Below are 22,750 nucleotides of genomic sequence, written 5' to 3' on the forward strand. Positions count from 1 at the left end.
GTGGGGAATTCATTGACTGATTCAGCTATCTTGTATTGGTTTTGCTGTCTGTGAGTCAGTACTCAAACAGATGGCTTAATTTGGTCTCCCAGTCCCATTCCTTGGCACCTCTGGGGCTCAGTACTCTTCTGACCTTTGTCTCTACTGGTTTTATGGATCAGATTTGACTAATCTCTCTATCTGATTTCTCTGTGTTAACTCAATTCTCTTGCAACTCCCCACTCCCTACTGGAGTTGCTTCTTAGCCTTTCCATCAGTTGCCATTGTCCCACATACTGTTGTCCTTGAATCTCATCCAACTGTATTCCATATATGCCCCTCAGTCCTCAGGTTGAGTACCAGCATGCTGGCGGTCTATGTCTCATGCACTGCCATTCGGTCTGTTGATCTCCAATGTTCATTCTACATTCTTTAATATTGCTGGAGTATTCTACTGGGGTGTAAGACCACTCCTGAGGCCTACTGCCTTTCCAAGTGTGTGATCGGTTACAGGCTGGGATAGCAGCAATGTTTTCCAATCTCTGTTGTCCTGTCCAGAGCTGCCACTATCTTCCAGGTCCTTGTTGTACATCTGGGTGCCTTCTTAGTTGGGCCTGAGACAGTGCTGGTGCATCTGTCAGCCACACTAGGGCAGCTTATTTGAAGCGGTTCAGGCAGTCACTAGCTGTTTCCTGAAGTTTTACTTTTCACCTCTTCCACATTCTGTACAATTTAATGCTGCAGGGCACTGCAGTTCATGCTGGTTAAATAAGGCCCCTCTTTACCTTTTCCAACATTCATCTTTTCAAGCCAGAGTTATGGCCATGCCCAACCCAGTTGTTTAATAGAAGCAGACATATCTTGAATGCTTTTGTCATAACTGCTAACACTGCCACCAACAATATCAGCAAGGTCAAAACCTCCAAGTACCACCAACACCGCCACCTCCAATAACAACAATCAATACTACATCTAGTACCCCTGACAATGATATTAAGGTCACCATCACCAATACCATCACCACCAATTTTACTAATATCACCACCACAAATAATATACTATCACCACCTATATCTCCACGGCTTTAAAAAAAGAAAAAAAAACAATTCCACCACTGGCAACTAAAACATCACCACTACCAAAATAAATATCACATGACTACAACTTCCAACAGTACCGCTAATAGTACTCACAATGCAAATATCACCACTAATAACACCATCAATACCATCACTACTAGTTTGCATACCATCTCCAATACCACCACCAACAAAATCACCAATACAAAACTACCAACACCACTATAATCACAACGTCAGTGTATTAGAAAAGTAATTGCATGGAAAAAACATTTGCATGAACTTGTGTGTGCACACAGTCACATAGAACCTAGACCTGCAGCTTTTACTTTTTCACTATTCTAAGAGTTCACACTAAGTAGTATATACATTGCAGTTTTGGCTGCTCAGTATATGGTGTACACCTACAGTTGAGTCATCTGCACTGAGTCCAGGCAAACCTTACTGATAGTGTAAGTGGTGTCCAATAACCAAAGCTCTTAAAGGGTAGCTGTGGAGAGCAGCTAAGGTTTATCAAAGGGAGAGGGAGTAAAGCAATTGCAATAACAAGAGAGTCAGTCAGTCACTTACACAAAGTGTAGAAAAAAAGTATTATTCATTAACACACAGCCACTAAACTAAGTTTGGAATATCTACTAACCAGCGATAAGCACACACAAATAGGTAAAAACATAAAATGACATGGTCCCCCATGTGGGGCAAACCTTATACTAAAAAAATGGGTTAAGAAGAGTTCAACCAGACAAGGCTAATACTTAAGGATCCTAGGGATTGGGGAGCATTAGAACACCAGAAGTAAGTAGCAGAGTTTTCCTTGAAGCCTGTATGTAGAGGTGTTAGTTAGGTCCTTGGATAACATGGCATGGTCACGATGGGGAAAAGGTTTCAGAAGTTCCCTTCCCAGAGGACCAAGAAGAAAACCTGTTGGATGAAGTAAGGTTCAGGAGTTCCCCCACCCGTGGATACCCAGAGAAGTGGAGAACCTACACGAGGGAGCCCAGGTGTGTAGGGGTGAACTTGTGTCTGAACCTCCCGTTGAAGTCAGTAGCGACCTCGGCTGTCCAGCTGCTGCAGTGACCCACGGACCAGGTCAGTGGGCTTTAAGCATGAATTCCAGACAAGGAGTACCAGAGGAAATAGGGGACAGACTCCAAACCACCTGGAGTTGACCTGTGGTGCAGGAGGGCAATGCCTACCTGTTAGAAATGGGGTCTCTAGTTGGCAGAGATATACACATTTGTCCAAATACAGATCAGGATCCTAGTCAGGGTAAGTTACACACAATCCAATTTATCCTGTGATCACCCTCTGGTAGCTTGGCACTGAGCAGTCAGGCTTAACTTAGAAGGCAATGTGTAAAGTATTTGTGCAATAAATCATGCAATAGCACAGTGAGAACATCACCAAAAACACACCGCACAGATTTAGAAAAATAAACGATATTTAACTGATTAAATTAAGGTAAGACCCTTTCAAGATTTGATAATCACAAGTTGAAATATTACTTTTGTAATGATAAGAAGAGTCTTATGTTCTTATAAGCAACAATTGTGTCTTGCAAGCACAAAGTACCTGGTTTGCGTCAACATTTGCAGAGACTTCAGGAAACAGGAGGCAAGCTCAATCCAAGCCCTTGCACAGAGTATAGCAAGGGAGCAGGGCAACAGCAAGGCAGCAGTCCTCTATAGCAAAGCAGTCCAGGTGAGTCCTTTGGGTAGCCAGGCAGCTTCTCTTGACGGGTTGCAGGTTCTGGTGCAGAGGTTCTGTCCCAAAAAGTGTGTGAGTTGGTAGGGTCAGGGACCCAGTTTATATACTCAAAAGTTCATTTGAAGGAGGGGATACTTCAAAGAGTGGTTTTGAAGTGCACAAGGTCCCCTTTTAGTACAACCCTGTCTGCCAGGATCCCAGTAGGGTGTTTGGAGGTCCATTGTGTGAGAGCAGGCCACTGTCCTTTGAAGTATAAGTGTTAGGCCCTCCACCCTTCCAGCCCAGGAAGACCCATTCAGTATGCATATGTGTGCAGGTGTGACTGATCATCCTGTGTTTGTGGTTATCTGGGTGCAATGCACAAGGGAGCTGTCAACCAGCCCAGCCCAGATGTGGACTGGAGACAGGCTGTAAGGCACAGAAGGGTTTTAAGTGCATAGAAATGTTCACTTTCAAAACGTGGCATTTCTAAAATAGTAATATAAAATTCAACCTCACTAGTCAGCAGGATTTTGTATTACCATTCTGGCCATACTGAATATGACCTGTCTACTCCTTTCTGATCAGAATCTACCACTCAAACAGTATAAGAGGGTATCCCTAGTGTTAGCCTATGAAAGGAGCAGGCCTCACAGCAGTGGAAAATTATATTAGGGGTTTTATACTACTAGGACACATAGAACACACAAGACCATGTCCTGTATTTTACCTACACAGCACCCTGCCCTATGGGATGCAGGCAGATCCCAAGAGACAATAAATAGCTGTTCCACTCCAATTTTTGAATTGCAGAGGGATCAGTGATCAGAAGGGCCACCAAAAAGCCTTGGCAAATACAAAAGGAAGGATACACAAAGACATGCATTGATAGGGACATCAAGGCCCAAGGGACTAAACCTTCACAGGTATGTCAGGGCCTCAGCAGCACAAAGAAGGTGGATGGCCATGATGCAGGAGTTGGTGGGAGGATATCATTCTTGGAGCTGTGTAATGCTCAAGACTGGGGCTTCTTGGAGCTAGGAGGTCTTCAAACTGAAGAGCCAACAAGCCATGGTAATGATAGACAGATGTGGTGCACAGAGGTTCCACATCACCAGACTCAGCAAGGGACTACTGACCTCCCAGTTGGAAAGAAGACAGGTCAGACCTCTGGAGAGCCACAAAACCACCACATGTGTTGAAGAGCCAGTATGAGTCCATGGGACAGCAGGATGCATAAACAGGTCTATGACATTGTGGTGCCTGCGGTTGCAGTAGAATGACTCCTTCACACTAAGGAAGATTCCTTCTGGATCTCCTTGGTGCAGGCAGAGACTTTCTGATGCTGGAGGATGCATGACCATAGAGGTCGTGCAATACTTGTGGACAAAGTTGCAGTAGGAGCCCTCCGACCAGTTGCAGTTTTATCTTGGAGCCCACTGAAGTCCAGCAACAGGATCAAGTGTCCAAATTGCAGAAGAATCTTGAGGGCGAATCTTGTACATGTATCTGGGGTCGCACCCTCAGGGGATCCATTAAGTAACCCAGAAAGGGGTTGGATGACTACTCTGATTAATTATCTATCAGAGGGGTCAGGGACGTTCCTCTACTGGACTGAGCAGTAAAGCTCCCAGGGGCCTCTTCTCATCTTGTTTCCAAGATGGATGAATTAAGTGGCCATCTGGCAGAGCCCTGGGCAACTCCCTTGGGGGGAGCTGGACAGGGGGTCGGGGTTGCTCCTGTGTCCTTTGCATGTTTCACACCAGTGCGAGAACCTGTGAACTCCTGCACTGGAAGAAACTGGTTTTGCAAGGAGGGCACCAAATGTGCCCTTCAAAGCAGTCTGCTGGTGCTCAGGAGCTTCCCTACCATTTCCCAGAAACACCTATTTCAAAAGGAGAGGTGGTAACACCTCTCCTCTACAGGAAATCCTTTGTTCTGCCTTTCCCTGCTCGAGTTAAACTCAGCAGCAGGAGGGCAGGACAGTGTCTGGTGTCGGCCCCAGCACTGGCTTGCACTCAAAACGCAGCACAGGCAGACATCGGGGTCCTCGTAGGAACCCCCAAAGTACATGGTATTGTGCAACTAAAACTGGAACAAGTGTAGGTGCATGATTCTAACATGTTTGATACCAAACTTGACTAGGTTCGGTGAAATCATTATATAGTTGGACATCTTGTGATGACCAGTGTCCACTACACACTTTAAAATGGCTTTCCCACACTTACAAATTCGGACAATTGAGTCTGGGTTTTTAGGGGTACCTCTGCACATGCAGGGGTACCCTCACACTCTGAACCATGCACCCTACCCTTGGGCTTAAGGGCCCATCTTAGGGTGACTTATGGGATCAGAAGTGCAGTGACCGCAATATAAGGTACACCTTATATCTCGGGTGAAAGGTGCATGCACCATGTCATACAGGCTGCAATAGCAAGCCTGTAAACACAGTTTGCATGGGCTCTCATAGGTGGCCTAATATAGGCTGTAGCCCATGGGGGACCCCATGTGCCAATGCCCTGGTTACCTAAGTACCATATAGCAGGCGCTTACAGGGATACACCAGTATGCCAATTGTGGGGTGTAAGAAATACTTACCAACCAAATATAAGGGAGAGAACACTGACACTGGGGTCCTGGTTAGCAGAAGTGGAATACTATCTTGTCTTCAAAAGATCTTCTTGAATTTTTTTTTATTTTTTATATTTAGTGAAACTTAAAATTACTATAGTCAGCTTATTACATCAGGGAATGTAAATGTGAAAATGTTTTCCCTTTATTGCATGATAAATGCAAAGTAAATGTTCTTACTTTTGCAGTATAAGGCAAATATCTATGGAGTGCAACCCTTTTTTATGTGTGTGGAAAACGAAGGCTATGCTCACGGAGTTCTGTTGCTGAACAGCAATGCAATGGGTAAGTTAGTAATTTTAATAATTCTGAATGAATGATTTTTACTTTGAAATTCAGGGATTCATAGCGTTAAGCAAATGGATGATCGCCCCCCTCCTCCCCCCCGGTTTACTCTGGGTCAGAACATATACCATGTTCCCAAAGTCTATTTAATATTTGCATATATTATATAGTATTGCCAAAAAGAATGATGTAAGAAAAGTAGTGGCATTTATATCCTATTGTCTTGTACTTATGTTTCTGGTTTTGCCACTCCAGTGATTCCAACAGTCTATATTACTAATGTAAAGTATACTTTTATTTCATTTATAGAAAACAACAAATGGCAAAACTATATATCATATCATGAGTGTGACTCAACTATTTACTGCAACATTATTGTAATAATTGAGAAATCACAATTCAATACATCCATCCGTGCAACAGATGAAGATAGCAGACATGTTGCACTAATTTGCATTTACCGTTTATCTTTCCATCATCTGCAATGCCCTGAGATTATTGTCATTAAGTGAGCTAGATCTAGCCTCTTTTAACGTAGCTATATGTCTTGTTTATACAAGCATGCCTGCAAGACCATGCCCTTATAAATTAGGTCTTCGTCCAGCTTTTTATATTTTATGTCCATCCATATATGTTTTACCTCCACTATGAACAGATTTTGTTGGTTCATTAATCAGTTCTTAAGTTTGAGTGCATCAGACCACATCCATTCTATATCTATATGTAATTTTTCTTGAGTTGTGTGAAACTTCCCTCTCATTTTGTTTTCAGTGTGTGTCACTCAATAAATAGGCCTTAACCATTTTGAAGGAAAAAATATCAATGCAGTTATGCATTTATCTACACCCTGCTTCTAAAATTGCCTATATTTTGTAACTATATATACAAAAGAAGCCATTTGCATGACAATTTATGTTACCTATTTCCCTTTGTGTTCCTATGGATATGCAAAGCCCTGATATTGCACATGGGTAGATTCCCAAACTTGTGAACCACTCACATTCTTATCAACCCCTTCACTGCCAGGCCTTTCCCCCCTTCTGTGCCAGGCCCTTTTTTGACTATTTGGGGCAGTTTGCGCTTAGGGCCTCATAACTTTTTGTCCACATAAGCTAGCCAAGCCAAATTTGCGTCCTTTTTTTCCAACATCATAGGGATTCTAGAGGTACCCAGACTTCGTGGGTTCCCCTGAAGGAGGCCAAGAAATTAGCCAAAATACAGTGAAAATTTCGGTTTTTTAAAAAAAATGGGAAAAAGTGGCTGCAGAAGAAGCCTTGTGGTTTTTTTCCCTGAAAATGGCATCAACAAAGGGTTTGCGGTGCTAAATTCACCAACTTCCCAGCTTTCAGGAAAAGGCAGACTTGAGTCATTAAACCCAATTTTTCAACACAAACTTGGCATTTTATGGGACATACCCCATTTTTATGATTTTTTGTGCTTTCAGCCTCCTTCCAGTCATTGACAGAAATGGGCATGAAACCCATGCTGGATCCCAGAAACCTAAACATTTCTGAAAAGTAGACACAATTCTGAATTCAGCAAGGGGTAATTTGTGTAGATCCTACAAGGGTTTCCTACAGAAAATAACAACTGAAAAAAAAAATATTGAAATTGAGGTAAAAAAACAGCAATTTGTCTCTACATTTTACTCTGTAACTTTTTCCTGCAATGTCAGATTTTTGAAAGAAATATACCGTTACGTCTGCTGGACTCCTCTGGTTGCGGGGATATATAGGGCTTGTAGGTTCATCAAGAGCCCTAGGTACCCAGAGCCAATAAATGAGCTGCACCCTGCAGTGGGTTTTCCAAAATGGGCACAAGATAAGGTGTTGAGGAGCAGTGGTTATTTGCACATCTCTGAATTCCGGGGTGCCCACACTAGCATGTGAATTACAGGGCATTTCTCAAATAGACGTCTTTTTTACACACTCTCTTATATTTGGAAGGAAAAAATGCAGAGAAAGACAAGGGGCAAAAAACGAGTTTTGCTATTCTATGTTCCCCCAAGTCTCCTGATAAAAATGATACCTCACTTGTGTGGGTAGGCCTAGCGCCCGCAGCAGGAAATGCCCCAAAACACAACGTGGACACATCACATTCTTTGACTGAAAACAGAGGTGATTTTTGCAAAGTGCCTACCTGTAGATTTTGGCATCTAGCTCAGCCGACACCTAGGGAAACCTACCAACCTGTGCATTTTTGAAAACTAGAGACCTAGGGGAATCCAAGATGGGGTGACCTGTGGGACTCTGACCAGGGTCTGTTACCCAGAATCCTTTGCAAACCTCAAAATTTGGCTAAAAAAACACGTTTTCCTCACATTTCGGTGACAGAAAGTTCTGGAATCTGAGATTCCCACAAGTCTCCTGATAAAAATGATACCTCATTCGTGTGGGTAGGCCTAGCGCCCGCCACAGGAAATGCCCCTAAACACAACGTGGACACATCACAATTTTTGACAGAAAACAGAGTTTTTTTTTTAAAAGTGCCTACCTGTAGATTTTGGCCTCTAGCTCAGCCGCCACCTAGGGAAACCTACCAAACCTGTGCATTTTTGAAAACTAGAGACCTAGGGGAATCCAAGATCGGGTGCCTTGTGGGGCTCTGACCAGGTTCTGTTACCCAGAATCCTTTGCAAACCTCAACATTTTGCTAAAAAAACACATTTTCCTCCCATTTCGGTGACAGAAAGTTCTGGAATCTTAGAGAAGCCACAAATTTCCTTCCACCCAGCGTTCCCCCAAGTCTCCCGATAAAAATGATACCTCACTTGTGTGGGTAGGCCTAGAGCCTGCAACAGGAAATGCCCCAAAACACAATGTGGACAGAGCACAATTTTTGACAGAAAACCGAGGTGTTTTTTTCAAAGTACCTACCTGTAGATTTTGGCCTCTAGCTCAGCCGGCACCTAGGGAACCCTACCAAACCTGTGCATTTTTTTAAAACTAGAGACCTAGAGGAATCCAAGATGGGGTGACTTGTGGGGCTCTGACCAGGTTCTGTTACCCAGAATCCTTTGCAAACCTCAAAATGTGGCTAAAAATACACGTTTTCCTCACATTTTGGTGACAGAAAGTTCTGGAATCTTGAAGGAGCCACAAAGTTCCTTCCACCTAGCGTTCCCCCAAGTCTCCCGATATAAATGATACCTCACTTGTGTGGGTAGGCCTAGCGCCCACAAAATGAAATGGCCCAAAACACAACGTGGACACATCACATTTTTTCACAGAAAAAAAAGGTGTTTTTTTTACAAAGTGCCTACCTGTGGATTTTGGCCTCTAGCTCAGCCGGCCCCAGGGGGTGCAGAAATGGCCTAAAATAAATATGCCCCCCCACCAGCCCCCTGGGAGCGACCCTTGCCCAAGGGGTTGCTCCCTTGTGCCAATTTAAAAGAAAAAATTAATCCCTGGTGTCTAGTGGGCGTTTCAAAAGCCGGATTGCTTGCAATCCGTCTTTTGAAGCGCTCAGAGAGACTTCAAAGGGAAGGAATTTCCTTCCTTCCCTTTGAAGCCTCTCTGGCCTCCTCCACGTGATCGAAAGAGAAATGCTTTGCATTTCTCTTTCCATCGCCTCTCGTCCAAGGCACCTTAGGGGTTAATAATGGGATCGGTGTTATTTTATAACTCCTTGTGTCCTGCTGTGATTTCAACAAAGAAGTCCTGTGTGGGAAAGCAGATCTTAACCCCTGAATTTATATTTTCAAAATGGAGGTATGACTTTTGTTTTGCTCTTCTTTTAAGAGGATAGGGTTTGGAATAAAACAATACAATAGGCATAAACTGAAGGCATCTTACCATGAAAGTCTGTAGTCACCTTCAGAAATTCATTGAGGCCTCATAAATAAACTTGCCTAAGGGACAGCTCTGATAGAGAATTCTAGCTGGTGATTCCTTACCTTTGAAATCTCCCCATGTGCCAGACTGGATCTGGAAGATTTTTCTGAGCAGTACCCCTGTGCACTGGTAGGTGGCATTGATTGACTTTGTGTCCGTCGTCATCCTCCTGCGCACTGGAAATGGCATTGCGGACCGTATATAGCCGCCATTCAGGTTTACCGGCCTCAGTTCTTTTCTTTATGCCCCAGCAAGCACTGATCTGAAAAGAGGTATCCCTCAGTCATTTTTTGACTGGCCTTTTCTGACTTTCGTCACAGTTTTTTGAGAATTCTTCTCCTAGTATGTTGAGGGATGTCTTCGAGGAAAACAGGACTCAAGGCCTGAAGATGCTGTCTTCAGGTGATATCTGTGACTGATCTGCACCTTGTGTGTTTGTGGTGTTTGGAGCATGACCAGGACCCAAAACCTGGTTTCAGGCCCTGGGCCGTGCAACTGAAGGCTTTGAGGGAGTGGTCCCTAAAGCTGATGGTGGCCTGGCACTTGACTCCATGCAGTTCGAGGTCTCTGTCAAGAGGAAGGTACTGGGACTGGTTGTAGATTCTGCAGTCATCCTCATCCAATTCAGAGTCTTTAGGGTGATCAGATAAGTCAAGGCACAAGATAAAATCCAAGAAGTCAAAGCGCTTTTCAACTTTTCCTTGCCTGTCAGCTGATGCGATGAGGGAGCATCAATATTCTAGGCCTCATTCTGTGATATCTGTGCTTAGGTTGGCTCCACACCTCTTTTAATTTCCTTGAACACAAGCAACCCCTGCCCAACTTAGAGGATCTGTAGAGGTGATGTACCTCATTTTTGGAGAGGTACCTTTGGGCCCCACAGGGTTAGAGAAGGCCCCTTCAGGTTCCATGCTGGCAGCTCCAGCCCTGGTGCTGAGGGGCTCCCAGGGATCTAGTTCTGGATCCAGATTGGCACCAGTCATAACACCTTGACCTTCCACAATGTCTGTCCTGATGATGACTCTTTCGGAGCTACCGGCTACCACCGTCAGCACCATCTCCATTGTAATCCCTGACTCCAACATGGAATCAGATAGGCGTCAACTGATGCCGACTCCTGTAGGTGCTGTGCCTCCTAGATCAAATCCTGAGCCTAATATTTTGGGACTAGACCAGCAGCCAGGTTAGTCTGCTGCCTCCCCGCTAGAGCAGCCTCTAAATCCTTCTAGTCTGCCTCCCTCTCACAAAGGACCAGTTGGCTGCAGGATTTGCCATCACCTGCTCCCCTGGGCATCTATCATGTCAGACAGGTGGGTTTTGCAGCTTGTCTGAAAGGGTTACTCCCTCCCTTTTGAGACTACCCCTGTATCCATGCCACCATCATATGATCAGATGATGGTGGATCATTTGCTTCTTCTCCATGAGTAACGTACGGCTCTTATGGCTTAAGGGAGCCATGGAGAGGGTTCCAGTGACAGAAGTAGGCTGTGGTTGCTATCACCACTACTTTCTGGTCCCCAAGAAAGACAAGGGCCTTCATCCAATCCTAGATCTTCAATCCCTCAATTTCTTCCTCAAGAAGGAGAACCTCAATATACTCGAGTTAGCTCAGGTCTTCTCTGCCCTGGAACCAGGAAAATGGATGCTAGTGTTGAATTTGGAGGAGGCTTATTTTTCCATCCTTTCTGCCACACAGACATTAATTGCAGTTCATGTTAGCCACTAGTACTTTCAGTTCACTGTGTTCTCCTTTGGCCTTACCAGTGCCCCTCGGGTGTTCACCAAGGTGATGACATTGGAAGCAGCTAATCTGCAGAGTTCAGGGGTTTCAATCGTCCCCTATCTCGCTGACCAACTGTTGAAGGCAAGCTTTCTCCAGGCTGTTGTCTCCCATCTCTAGACTATGATGGACCTCCTGTATTCACACCTGACCCCCTTGCAGATGATCCCTTTCAAAGGAGATGTTCTGGACCCAGTGCAGTTTTGGGCTTATCCTCCCGAGCTGTGAGTCCAGGATATTCAGGCTATGATCAGTCGCGGCTGGTGACATGGCAAAGTGGCACAGGTGGACAATACAAAGCAATAAAGAATTTAAAAAAGAAGCTTACCTTGAACCCGCTACAACACTGCTCATCTGATCGCTGCTGCACTGCAGGCAGGGACAGGCTCCCAGCCAGCCCGGCGGGCAATCCTAACACTGCTGGCAACATGAGAGCAGTGTCAATATTGGGCTGAGTGCACTGGATTTGCACTCCTAGGCAGTCTGTGTGCCTGTGCCTGTTCTCTCCAACCCTGCAACACAGTGCAAGGTTGGAGAGAGCTCAGTGCGCATGTGTGCTTGGCCGTCCTGAGAGGGCCGATGTGAGAAAGTAGGCCAGCCTCCTGCAGACAGCCAAACACTCAAGTGTACTGAGGAGAGTGCACACCACTCCCCTACATGGTTGTCATTCCCCAAGGGCCCGTCCCTTTAAAAAAAAAAAATAATAATAATACACATTTTTAAAGTTTTGCAGCTGTTGCTGGTGGCCGGGGGTGACGATTCTCCACCATAGTGGAGGAGCTACTGCTGGCTATGATACTGAAGTTTCAGGCTCTAGTCTTTATTTCAGTGAGAAAGACTCTGAGGCTGCTGGAACTCACGACCTCCTGCATCCTGCTGGTGACATATACCAGAGGGCTTATATGGGCTCTGCAGTGGGACCTGAGGTTCCAGTCAGTGCAGCATCTGGGGAATCTCTCCAACATGGTCCAGATCTCAGAGAGAAATGCATAAGATCTGCAGTGGAGGTTAACAAAGCACAATTGGCCCAGGGGCAGATCCCTCTCCCTTCCCGTACCACATCTGACAGTAGTGGGATGGGGCAGCTAGATGTGAGGATCAGAGGAATCTGGTCCCCAGCAGAATCCAGACTCCACATCAATCTGTTGGAGCTCAGTATGATCCAACTGGCATTAGAAGACTTTCTTTCCTCTATCAAAAGATAGATGGTGCCTATGTTCATGGACAACACCACTACCATGTGGAACTGCACCAAGCAGGGTGGGGTGGGGTTGTGGACTCTTTGTTAGGAGGCTCTTCACCTTTGGACACTGCTAGAATAACAGGACATATCAAAATTCATTGAACATCTGGCAGGCTCTCTGAATACCATGGCAGGGAAACTCAGCTGAAAATGCCTAGCAGATCATGAATGCCAGCTATATCCAGAGATGGAGCAAGGTCTATTACAGCAGTGGGGAGAGCCTTAGCTAGATCTGTTTGCCTCCAACAAGAACATTTAATGTCAACAGTTTTGCACACTTGAGTTTCCAAGATGGCAGTTGATCAGAGACACTTTTTGTCTTGACTTGAATTCAGGCCTCCTGTACACATTTTCACCCATACCACTCCTGTCTGCAGCGGTCAAGAAAATCAGGAACAACTGGGCCCAAGTCATCTTTGTGGCTCCGGACTGGGCATAGAGAGAGTGGTATCCCAAGATGTTGAGCATATCGATTGATGCTTCAATAAGACTGCCCCTTTGGGAGGAACTTCTGTTGCAGGAGCAAGAGAGGGTACTTCACCAGAACATGTCCACTCTCTGCCTTCTCGCGTAGAGGAAAAGAGGCAGCAGTTGACAGCTTTTGACTTCCTCCTGAAGTCTGTAATGTAATCTTGGAAGCCAGGCTTCCCTTCAACAAAATGGTATACACCTGTTGTTGGAAGAAATTTGTGGCATGATGTACAGACAAGTACCCCTTTCTGCCTCTCTTTCTGAGGTCCTATTGTTTCCTTTTCTTTGCCCAGCCGTGCTCTGCCTTGGGCACTCTTAAGGGACATTTAACTGCTATTTCTGTTTTTTATTTTTATGGTTGCTTGAGCAACCTTCCTTGTTTAAATCTCCTATTGTACAAAGGTCCCTTAAAGGTCTTGCTCATCTCTTTCCTCCTTCCTCATTCATTGTGCCGCAAAGGGATCTGTATTTGGGTCTGACCTTTTTGATGGGCACTCCATTTGAGCCCCTCCACAATTCACCTCTCAGACTTATCACATTGAAGACAGCCTGCCTTGTTGTGATTACAGCTGCTTGAGGAGTGAGTGAGCTGTAGGCCTTATCATCTAAGCTGCCCTACCACTCTGTCTATCCTGACAAACTAGTGCTTCACACTAGGGCCTTTTTTTTGCCAAAAGTGATCACTCTTTTTCATGTAGGCCAATCCATCACCTTGCCTACTTTTATGCACCTCCACATCTTTCCAAGGAAAGAGGAGAGACTCCACCGCCTTGACCCAAAAAGAGCATTGACCTACTACCTTGATTGTGTAAAAGAGTTCCTGGTGGATAACCAACTCTTTGTAGGATATGTGTGTGCAAAGAAAGGTCAGGCAGTGTAGAAGCAGACCATCTCCAGATGGGTCATGCTTTGCATTAGGATCTGCTACGCACTGACCCAAAAGCAAGCCCCTGAATGTTTGCAAATTCATTCTGCCCAAGCTAAAGCTGGGACTACTGCATTAGCGTGTGGAGTTCCACTCTTTGACTTCTGTCAGAACTAAACATGGGCATCTCTACACACGTTTACCAAACACTACTGCTTGGACAGTCAGATCTATAGGGGCGGGTACTTTCCCCGTTGGGTCCGGTAGGACTTTCTTTCTTGAAATCGGTTCACAGACCTACCTCCGGAGATGGTATTGCTTAAGTATCTATTCAAAGGTAAGGAAGCTACAGCTAGAAGTCTCTAGCAGATGGACAAGTTACTTAGCTTTAATAACACCTTATCTGGCAGAGAATATATCAATCTGCAAATTCCTTACTCACCTATCCATCCTCCCTGCTCTGCATATAATCAAAGGAATATGACTTTGTGCTTTGCAAACCTCCTTCACCAGTCCAAGTAATCCAATTTTTGAATGAAAATATTAGAAACTTTGTTTTTTGATCAAGTTGGGGTTGTCTATCCCATGTGTCATTCATCAAGTAGCTAAAGGCCCCAATTAAGAGCTGGACGGACAGGATACCCTAACACAAACATGCCAGAATACTCTGTATGCCAAACTCTCAGTACAATCGCTCCAGTAAGATTGTCATCTTTCCAATGGCAGTGCTTGCATTTAGTATGCCATTGTAAAGTTTATTCTAACAGGCTGATGCTGTAGTGCCTGTGAGTAAGGACATTAGACCTTCTGCCCTATTTAGAGTGGACAATGTGATGTTTTTCTTTTGTCCATCATATCCGGGAAGACCTGATGTAATCAGAGAGGGAAAAAATGCCTCTCCCCACATACTGAGAGATAAATCCCTTGATTTGAAGGTCATTAGTGTTTCATTTTCAAATAAAACCTGCCTTTGAAGTTTTTTTTTTTTAAAACAAAAATGTTTGGTGCACACTCACCCAAATGACTGCAATGATCCATCAGTTTTGCAGTGTCTGCAGAGGAAAACCCATTGCAGCAGTTCTTCTGAAGGCAGAGAGGTCATCACTGGGCCGGCGGTGATCTCTGAATGCAGGGAGTGGTAGTGCATCAGAGTGGGGATCATAATTTCCTCCGCCACCTTAACATAAGCTGGCCTGGATGCTAAATCTTAAATTAGACCCAATGTCTTCTGTTCATATCCTGAGCATATTAATACAGCAAGGACTTTCTTAAGACAATGGTTAGAACTCAAACTCAACAGCAGTTCGGACATAAATTGTCTGTCACACAATGTCTATGTCTTGTAAACGCTGAGTATGTGGTGTGGCTGAATGAATAAATACAAGGGTTGGACAACTGCACTAGTTGTCCCATGAAGCATTGAGCCAAAAAAATGATTGGAAACAGGTAGGTCCTGATGAAAGCTGAATGACCCATTTGGCAAATACCATCAGCAAAAACATGTCAACCACAGGATGAGGGAGCCATTGATTCTCTCTTAATGTAGTCTCTTGTTTCTGTTAATCTAGTCTAAGTGCCGTACCATTATCGAAATAAAGCACTTTTGATGAACTCCTGCAGACATTTTGATTTGTTCCCGGTCCCAAGTTCATAGTCCTAAGTTATACTTAAGTGCTCCCTCCAAAAGAGGAATTGAGTCCATCTAGTGTGACAACAACACGGGAAGGATAGACATGATACAATGATAAACCATGGCACCAAAAAATATGTTGGTGACAGTCCTTTTTACAAAACAAATGGAAAGTTGTCTTTTTGTCTATTTGTAAACACTGTCTAGGAGGATCTCTTTTAGTACTGTTGCTTTATAAGCATTTCAGAGATTGAGGGAACCACCACTGGATAATATTCTTCTCCCCCTTTAATTTGGGTTTGGTACTCATGGGTTCAACAGGAGCAATGATCAGTTATCTTCAAAATATGTGACTTCCTCACAAGAGAATGTATTCCATCTCTTGGAATGCATGGGATCAGTCTGCTCATACCGTAGGAATTTTTTCTATCACATGTTGTAGGCTGATTCCATCATAAACTCTGAGTACTATACTTGCAATACAATAAACAGAAGTATGTTAACCAACATGCAGCTATGCTTTATTTTCTGATTTCTCACCCAAAGTGTCAAACTCTAGCAGTTGGATCATTCTCTCTATGTTCCTGATTGTATTCTGCAGGGCTGACTGAGAAGTATCTGGATCTTCTGAAAAGGCCTGAGAGAAAAGGGTGGTGCAAATGGGGACTGTTATAGTGAGGAGTATGAGTGAGTGTTCAAATGAAAAGCATCAAGTAGAGCCTATAAAAGACATAGGCCCACATTATAACCTTGGTGGTAAGTGCTGCGACTGTTATGGCGACGGCCGCCAAAAGACCATCGCCGCAGCTAACATCCATCCACCCTAATATGATCACAGCCAGATTTCCGCCACAAGAAGGGCAGAAGTACGACTGTGGTAATGCTGGCGGATGGTGTTAAGGTGGCGCTGCTAACACCAGCAGCGCCACACCAGTAAACCGCTGCCAGCCGTATTATGAAAACTAATACAGCCTGGAGGTGTTCTGTTGGCCCTGGGTTTCCGACAGGGGAGAGGGTGGGGGGTGTTTTGTGTGTGGAGGGATGTGCATGAATGTGTGAGTGTGTGCGTGTATGAGAATGTGTGAAATGTTTTTTCCGTATGTGTGTGCATGTGTGAGAATGCATGTATGAATGGAAATGTGAATGTGTGTTTGCGTGCCAGTATTAATGTGTGTACGAATGCGTGCGTGAATGAATGGATGCATGCATGTATGAATGCGTTTATGCCTGTGTGAGTGAGTGTGTAAATGCGTGGTGTGTGTCTGCGAGTGTGCGTGTATGGGGGTGGATTGGAAGGAGAGGTGGATGGGTCTCTTACCAGTGACAGGGAAGGAATTCCCTGTCACTGGTAGGGCCTACGGCCAGGGTTTTCGTTGTGTTACAAACGAAAACCGTGGCGGAAGGCAGGGTTAAAATGCCGTTGGCGGTACAGTAGCAGCAGCCGGGTTGGAGATTGTTATCTACGGCCATGGCAGTCAGTGCTGTACATTGGAGGGTTTGGCAGGTTGGCTTTAGCCAACCCGAAAATGTCATAATGTGGCAGTATGTAGCGCCACCCTGTTGGCGGTACTACCACCACATTTACACTGACCCCTGGGGTCATAATGACCTCAATAATGATGCAGAAATATTATTGATTGGGTCATTTTGTAGTATCAACAATGTTACCTGACTTACTCTTTGCACTGTTCTGGATGCCTGGATCAGATAAATGCAAAGAGGTTGGCTCTAAGGATCAGAAAGCCCTCCTCATCAATATTCAGATTCAGTTCATCACATGAACACACATAAGCCACTGTATATCCTAAGATGGAGCCTGAGGGCTCAGCGGACCGCAGTCTCCTTATTCACTTTGGTAAAGTGCAGGTATTGCATATAGGGAGTTTAGAGGAGCCTTTAGAGGATGCCTGAGCTGCAATTAGCACAATATGGACTGTTCTTCTCAGACAGCTGTGCAGCTGGTTACCATACGAAAATGTCAGTCATTAACCATTGCAAAATGTATTTTCTAATACATTACCGTGTGAAATACAAAAAGGATCAGTGTATCTTTGCCACATCCTTTACCTTGTAATTCCTTCCTATGAGACACACATTTATTTGCACAATGGAAGTTCAATTCTTTCCAATGTGTCTTTTTTAGGAACATAAAGCTTGCACGTTTGCACAGCTCTAAGTTTGTGCTGATAAAAAGCATGTAAAACATTGCACCTCCTTCAACAGATGATCAAGGATGTCAATGTTCTCATTGTTGGCCAATGTATATATCTTGTAAAAGGTGTGGCCAGGTAATAGTGAGTCTAAATAAAGTTGTGATTTCCTTGTGACAAGCAAGATTAAGGCTATTTAAACGGAAGAGTATAATTCCAGGCATTAAGACAAGGAAAAAGTTATACTGAACGAAAAGGAAGGTGTGGAAGCCTAGGCTTAGTATTTGTTGCTAATGGAGAGGGAATGCGGTAAGGTTAATTATCAGAGGATGTTATTGAGGACTAAAGTTGAGGAAGTGGCAGTCTATTTGCTGTTTGTCATATTTGCCACAAAACTACCTTTTGAATTGCGGAAGCAATATGACTGAAGGTTCCTTTCCAGGTGTTTTTTTGGTGCTGCCGAAGAGTCTTTGCGTGTCAGAAAGGAGAGAGAGATAGAGAGCGAAAGGGAGATAAATATTAAGAGGTAGATTTAGATGGAAGACGAGGAGGTAAACAGCAAGATTATGACAAGAGAGAATTTGAGAGATGAAAATAAAAGGAGTGAAAGGGAATGAAATGAACAGAAAAAGCACAGGCAAGTGAGAGAAAGAGATAGATGTAAACGGAAGAGATTGAGAAAGAGAGCAAAATTGTTATTTTTACAAACAGGTATTACAGATGCCAGCATTAGTAGAATGTATGTCTTAGTTCAGTGTTGCATGAAGATTATTACAATATCAAAAACTCTGGTAAGAAATGGACAGATGTAGAAAAGGTAATTTAAGAAAACATCATTCATTTGACATATAAATATGACTGTGGTCGGGTCTCACAGTGATTGTGTTTGGCTTTTCAGATGTTACCCTCCAACCAACACCAGCTTTAACATATCGTACAATTGGAGGGATTTTGGACTTCTACATGGTTCTAGGACCATCCCCAGAGGATGTGGTTAAGGAGTACACTTCAGTATGTGAATTTATATTCCCCTATGGTTGCAATATATTTTTTGCTATTTGCAGTTTCATGCTGAAAACATACTTGCATCTATTTCTCTTTAGCTTGTTGGGCGGCCTGTAATGCCAGCTTATTGGTCCTTGGGATTCCAACTTTGCCGGTATGGATATAAAAATGATACTGAAGTTTTAGAACTATATCAAGAAATGAAAGCAGCCAATATTCCATATGTAAGTAGCATCATTTTTTATAAAATACATATTTTCATATCTGCTTTCTCAACGTTACAGTATAAATAAGTAATTCTGATCTACATGGTGAGAAACAAATTGGTTTGCTCTGATACTTTTGATTTCAAGGCCTACTTTAAAACAAAGGGCTTTATTTAGAACAAGGTGGGCATCTTCCAAAAAGTGATGGCTGTACGGTGTGCCATATTCAGTGTGCCACTGAAATTGTTGTGATTTTAATATAGCATAAGGATATTGTCCACATTTTTACAGCTGACCCTCATCTGTGAAACTCTAAATAAAGGGTAATTGTCTTTAATTACACTCTTAAAGAGGTGTTCATGATTGATTGATTTTGGATCCACTACAAAAGAGTTATTTCCAGCTATTGAAATACAACTTCACATTCATGGTCAATATAGGTCTGTTTATGGATTAAATTCCAGAAGTTGCAATTGCCAAATTAATGTACGGTAGTATGTAATTGGCACAACATATTTTGAAGACATTGCCGAAAACATGTGGAAAAGCATGCACAGTTTTAAAAAAATCACACAGATCTAGAAGTCATTTTTCTGCAATGCATTCATGAAGGAGTAAGCAAAATGCATTAATGTGATAATGATACACATATTCCAATTTGGGAACAAACATGATGTAATTGAAAGCACAATCCATTTTAAATATAAAAGTGAGCAGCACATGTTTGTATTGTAAACAAGTATGGATTTTAATTCATGAAGGAAGTACTAAAATTACATCAAAGAAGGACTAATAATGGCTGTAAATAAGACCTGTTTATGTTGAGACACTAGTTTGTTTTACATTTTACAATGTTCAAATAAAACAACATATTCACCTCAGGGTGAACAATGATTCTTTCCTGGATTTCTTTTTAGCTGGGGTAATGTGCACTCTTAGTGGCCTATTTACAAGCCCTGTGGTGCAGGGCAGTGCAGCAAGGTCACTTGCTGCACTGTCCTGTATCACAGGGAAAGGGCAGAAATGCACCATATCTACAAGATACAGTGCATTTCTGGCCTCTCCCCCTGGGATGGTGCACAATGGACTGCCTAGCACTGATGCAGGCACACTTGCATCATGGTGCAAGGTTGACAGTGTCACAGATAGGATTGTTTCTGTGCAGGAAGGGGCACTTTTCTGCAGAAAACCAAAATCCATGGAGGGTTTTTCCTCTTTGTATGTGCGCTGCAGAATGCAGCACAAATAGAAAGAGAAAAAACAAGGAGAAATCAATCAATCAATCAGGAATTTGTAAGGTGCTGCTACTTCTCGAACAGCCAGGTCTTGAGAAGTTACCTGAAGGTAAGGAGGTCTTTGGTCTGGCACAGGTGGGTGGAAAGAGTGTTCCACGTTTTGGCGGCGAGGTGCGAGAATGATCTACCGCCGGTTGGAATTCTGTGGACACGTGGGATGGTTGCGAGGGTGAGGTCTGTTGAAATATTCTGGTCCGGTGCTGTGCAGTGCTTTGTGAGCATGGGTGAGGAGTTTGAAGGTGATTCACTTGTTGACTACCTCTTGTGAAGTTTGGCCATGGTTCCTGCATAGAGGGCATTGCCGTAGTCCAGTTTGCTGCTTACGAGGGCTTAGGTGACTGTTCTTCTGGTTTCGGTGGGTATACATTTGTAGATCTTTCGGAACATGTGGAGGGTGTTGAAGCAGGAGGAGGAGATGGCGTTGACTTGCTGGGTCATGAATAATGAGGAGTCCAAGATGAATCCTAGGTTGCGTGTGTGGCCGGTGGGAGATGGAGCGGCTCCGGGAGTGGCAGGCCACCAGGGCTTCATCCCATGTGGAGGGGTGGAGCCGAAGAAAAAGGACTTCCCTCTTGTCGGAATTCAGTTTGAGGCAGCTGCTTTTCATCCATTTGGCGATGGCCTTCATTCCTTTGTGGAGGTTGGTCTTGGCGGAGTCCTTGGTGAGGGAGAGGATCAGCTCGGTGTCATCGGCGTATGAGATGATGTTGAGGTTGTGGGATCGGGCGATGTTAGAGAGCGGGGCAATGTAGACATTGAAGAGGGTCGGGCTGAGGGATATTTCTCGTCATTTCACCTCCCCTGGGGGAGGTGTAAGTTTTTGATGCATAGCCAGGTTGATAGATTCTTGTCAATCTGGCAATGCTTTCAGGGACATATTTACAAGAAATTATTCATCGCTACTGTGTGGCAGTGACGCATTAAAAACTTGCACTGTGCCAAACAGCTTATGTTGCCATGGAAGTGTTTATTTTTAATATGATGCACCATGGCGTAGGGTCACATGGATCCGTCAGAACTAGTGACACATCCGAGGGAAAGGATGCTGCAACTCATCTGCCCAAAAAGTGAAGCATTGCTGAAGTTGCGCTTCGAACTAGCGCAACTTCAGTAATGCATCAAAACCACATAGGTGATGCATCAGTTCTAATTAATGCAAGTAGCCTTATGTATAGGGACCAATGTAATAGATCATGAGATGGTGGAAAACTCACCTTTTACTCTATTACATTAATCCTGGATGTAATCCTGCAAGGTTGAAGTATTGCTATGTGTCACATTACACTGGGCATAGTCTAAATATGTGTACATAGTTACCTAAGTATGTGTGACATATTGAGCGATAGTGTAGTGTGAGTGAATAGAAGTATATATTGTAATGCGAAGTCGCAAAAATTGTGTTACCTACCTTATGTGTATATGTACCTATTGTGCATTGAAGTATGCTTGGTTGGACTTTGGGACACTTTCCTATATGGAGATGGGGCAATCCTGGCCTGTCCTTTCCATGGTCTGCACATCTTCACATTGCATTGCTGCAGTGGATTGTGGTATTTCTGGTGCCATGGTCCCATGTTGGTCAAGGGGTCCTTACATGTGCAGGCCTACTACTGGTTGAGGGGATGTGTTTTAAAATTGTATTACTGTGTGTAAAGTGACTTCAGCTGGTCAGATTGTTATTAAAAAGTCACTGCATCATTTCCCATGCTTGGGTTAAAAAGGCATAGAAATGTTAACAAATTCCAAGCTGAGTGTGACGCATCTCAAAGATGCGTCACACATTGGAAAACTTGCAAAAATCACTATGTAAGTCTTAACTGAGTTTTTATGAAGGAACGCCTACACTGCATACATTATAACCTGCATGGCACAGGGGGTTCCAACGCAGAAACGTTTGATGCAGGTCTGTAAAAACTGAAGCATTGGTCCAAAGCATCATTTTGTAAATAAGGGATAATATGGATGAGAGAATACACTGCCCATGCGTAAAAAGAAAAATACAAGCAGTGCAAGCTGCTTGCAAATATGCCCCTCAGGGGCAGATTTATACTTGTTCACGCAAAACTGTGTTAGCACAGTTTTGCGTGAAAAAGTATAGCGCCAGCTAGCACCATTCCAAGACACCGGCCAGGCGCCATATTTATGGAATGGCGCTAGCTGGCGCTAATGCCCTGTCAGCGTCCTTGGAAAAGGACACTAACAGGGCTGGTGAGGCATAGAGGAAACCGGGGCTTGTGCACCAAATTAGGGCACTACACTGTTCAGAGGCAGAAAAACTGCCTCTAAGCAGTGCAGCGCCAATTTCTGGTGCACAACCCCCATGGACATGGCTCCTGTCTTAGCAAAGACAGGAGCCATGCCAACCACCCCAATGGCCATGCCCGGATCCCCAAGCCAGTGCCCCAGAGCGGTGTAGGATTAAAAAAAATATCCTTAGGTGTCCTCCTGGTGTGGAAGGGGCTGGGTCGGGGTGTCCCTGGGACCAGGGAAGGGCACCTGCTGGCCATTTCCATGGACTCTGACCATGGAAATATGCCTACAGGTCCCTTTATGCCTGCCCATACCCAGGCGTTAATAATGGTGCTAAGCAAGCTTAGCACCATTATTTAAGG

At 44.0% G+C, this 22,750-nt stretch overlaps 1 protein-coding gene across 1 annotated transcript in view; it reads left to right on the forward strand.

The window, feature by feature from the left end:
* SI (sucrase-isomaltase) overlaps window positions 1-22,750 on the forward strand; it is a 632,954-nt gene that overhangs the window by 325,597 nt on the left and 284,607 nt on the right. Inside the window, exons 29-31 of the mRNA XM_069213228.1 lie at window positions 5,564-5,660; window positions 18,531-18,643; window positions 18,736-18,861. Of these exons, the coding sequence (XP_069069329.1) occupies window positions 5,564-5,660; window positions 18,531-18,643; window positions 18,736-18,861 (336 nt within the window). The remainder of the gene's footprint in view (window positions 1-5,563; window positions 5,661-18,530; window positions 18,644-18,735; window positions 18,862-22,750) is intronic.

Source organism: Pleurodeles waltl, chromosome 11, assembly GCF_031143425.1.
Source record: "Pleurodeles waltl isolate 20211129_DDA chromosome 11, aPleWal1.hap1.20221129, whole genome shotgun sequence".
Lineage (NCBI taxonomy): Eukaryota > Metazoa > Chordata > Amphibia > Caudata > Salamandridae > Pleurodeles > Pleurodeles waltl.